The sequence below is a fragment of the Garra rufa genome, chromosome 23 (assembly GCF_049309525.1).
Source record: "Garra rufa chromosome 23, GarRuf1.0, whole genome shotgun sequence".
NCBI lineage: Eukaryota > Metazoa > Chordata > Actinopteri > Cypriniformes > Cyprinidae > Garra > Garra rufa.
In genome coordinates this window covers 22,622,372-22,624,545 of record NC_133383.1, presented here as the reverse complement: position 1 = coordinate 22,624,545, position 2,174 = coordinate 22,622,372, and the positions used below count along the sequence as shown (strand labels likewise).

At 32.1% G+C, this 2,174-nt stretch overlaps 1 protein-coding gene across 1 annotated transcript in view; it reads left to right on the top strand.

Annotated features, from left to right (window-relative positions):
* The window catches only part of LOC141299562 (uncharacterized), a 3,854-nt gene extending 1,680 nt beyond the window's left edge, over positions 1 to 2,174 (top strand). The window contains 2 exon segments of the mRNA XM_073829929.1: positions 1,264 to 1,359; positions 1,462 to 2,174. Coding sequence (XP_073686030.1) covers positions 1,264 to 1,359; positions 1,462 to 1,616 — 251 coding nt within the window. The 3' untranslated portion in view covers positions 1,617 to 2,174.

The window sequence follows — 2,174 nt, the reverse complement described above, 5'->3', positions numbered from 1 at the left end:
ATAAAAAATGAAAATAAAGAATTTAAATAAATTAAAAGGAAAAATACAAAAAATATTTATAAATTCATTCATTCATTCAAAAATTTCCACTTCCAAATTATATTTAATTAATTCAATTTGAATAAATGAATACATACATAAAAATTCATTAATTAATTTTTTATTTACCCATTTTATTTATTTACATTTTTATATATAATTTAGAATTTAGAAAATATCTTTTATACTGTCTATGCTAATTTTGTATATATGTATATATATATATATATATATATATATATATATATATATATATATAATATTTATAAAATTTATAATAATAAATTATTATCTTATATAAATAGATTTTTTTTATATAAATACATTTTCTTATATAAATACATTATTTATTTATTTATTCATTCATTCAAATTTTAACTGTGCTGTTAGCCAGATCAAACTGTTTAATGTTGTGCAAGCAAACAAGTAAAGAAGTCGTGGCAGATTAAAATAAATTAAATTAAATATTTTAAAATCTAAATTTGTGTCTAAATTTCACTCTTGCTCTAAATTTTTATACAATTTTCTTGCCCAAAATTATAATCTGTATTTGTTTGCTTAGAACAGTGTCTGCTAAATAAATATAAACATAAATATAATCAGAATATTGTAAACTTCTCAAATGTTTAAAGAATATTAATTTGTTAATTCATTCATTTTATTTAATTATCTCTTGTGTAATAAATCTCTTGTTGCTAAATTTAGCACACACAAAAAAAAAACGATATTTCTTTGTGAATACAATACATATGTCTCACATAGAACATTTTAATAATAAATACATGACAAGAATAAATCACAGTCCCATTCTGCTAAATACACGGGTGGTGCTGTTCATTATACTCAACAAAAGGGTTCTGTTGTTAAAAAGCACTTCCCTTCCTGTAGTTAAGATTTATGCACACTGACTTCATGACTGATTGTGGAGACAGATCTAGCTCTCGATCGGCTGTCCCGGCCCTCCGAAGTGGGTCAGGGAACACGACTATGTGCCCCGCTCAACTGATATAGCAGCGTACAAGCTTCAGACACGACTGAGGATTAATCCTCTCAGGATGAATGAGCTCTTTGTTTCTTTGAGCCATTATTAGCAATCTCCCGCTTTCACCTCTCAGCTAACGTTCCACTTGGAGAAGTGAGATAAGCTTAAAGAAACAAACACAATGGCACTGCAAGTCCATGTCCATCAGTCAGTAGATCTTACACGCTATGTTCTCTTTCCAGACCTCTTAACCATGGGTAAAAAAGTCTTACAGTGTTTTCCTTGGTACAAACGCTGTAAAAACCAGGGTAAAAGCAGGATGTGCCCTCCTCCACCTGGTAAGCCGCGTTTGTTTACCTAATTTTGTCCTCATATCTTCCTGATGAAGTAATAAATCAAACCGTCTTTCGTTAATTTCCTCTCTCTCTTTGCCTTCACAGTGCCATCTGTTGAGGTGCAACCTGGCTTCTCTCCGAAAGTCTCCTGGGGATGCGACGGAGAAGAAAGTGCAGCACGTCCCGTCTATTTTTCCCATAAAGCTCGAGTAGTTTATCGCCACCAGATGGATGGCAATATCATCGACGCCACCTGCTGACCTCTGGGCTCCTTTCCCAGAATCCCTTGCCTTGTACCTGGCTGTAGACGTCCGGTGTAGAGGAGCGTCGTAGGAGCCTGCTAGACTGTTCCGTTGTGTCTAATTAAACTAAACCTTTTGTATTTAGTAAAGATGTCACAGTGTTTCCTCTGGTTCCTCCACCCTCTTGCCAGACCTGGCATTCACCTGTCTTGTACTTACTGTGTTGAAATATAATATAATGTTTCAAGGGAGACAGAGTGATGCAGGCAACGAAAAGTAAAGGAAAAGCAGGAAGTGAGCTGGATTTTATCAATTGTGCAAATCGGATCCTGGATGTATGATTGCCTGTTGTTTTTTTTAGATGATAAACCATAGTTGGTTTTTCAGAGGTTCATGAATGCATTCAGGCAGAAGATACAATTTTGTACTAATTAATGGAATTATAATATAAGATTTATGTGTTTAGTAATTATGATGATATATTTTGTTTAAGTATTACATTAAATTGTTTAAATATATAAATATATTTCTATCGCTAATCTTATATTCAAATAAAGTGATATGTGCTTAACAATT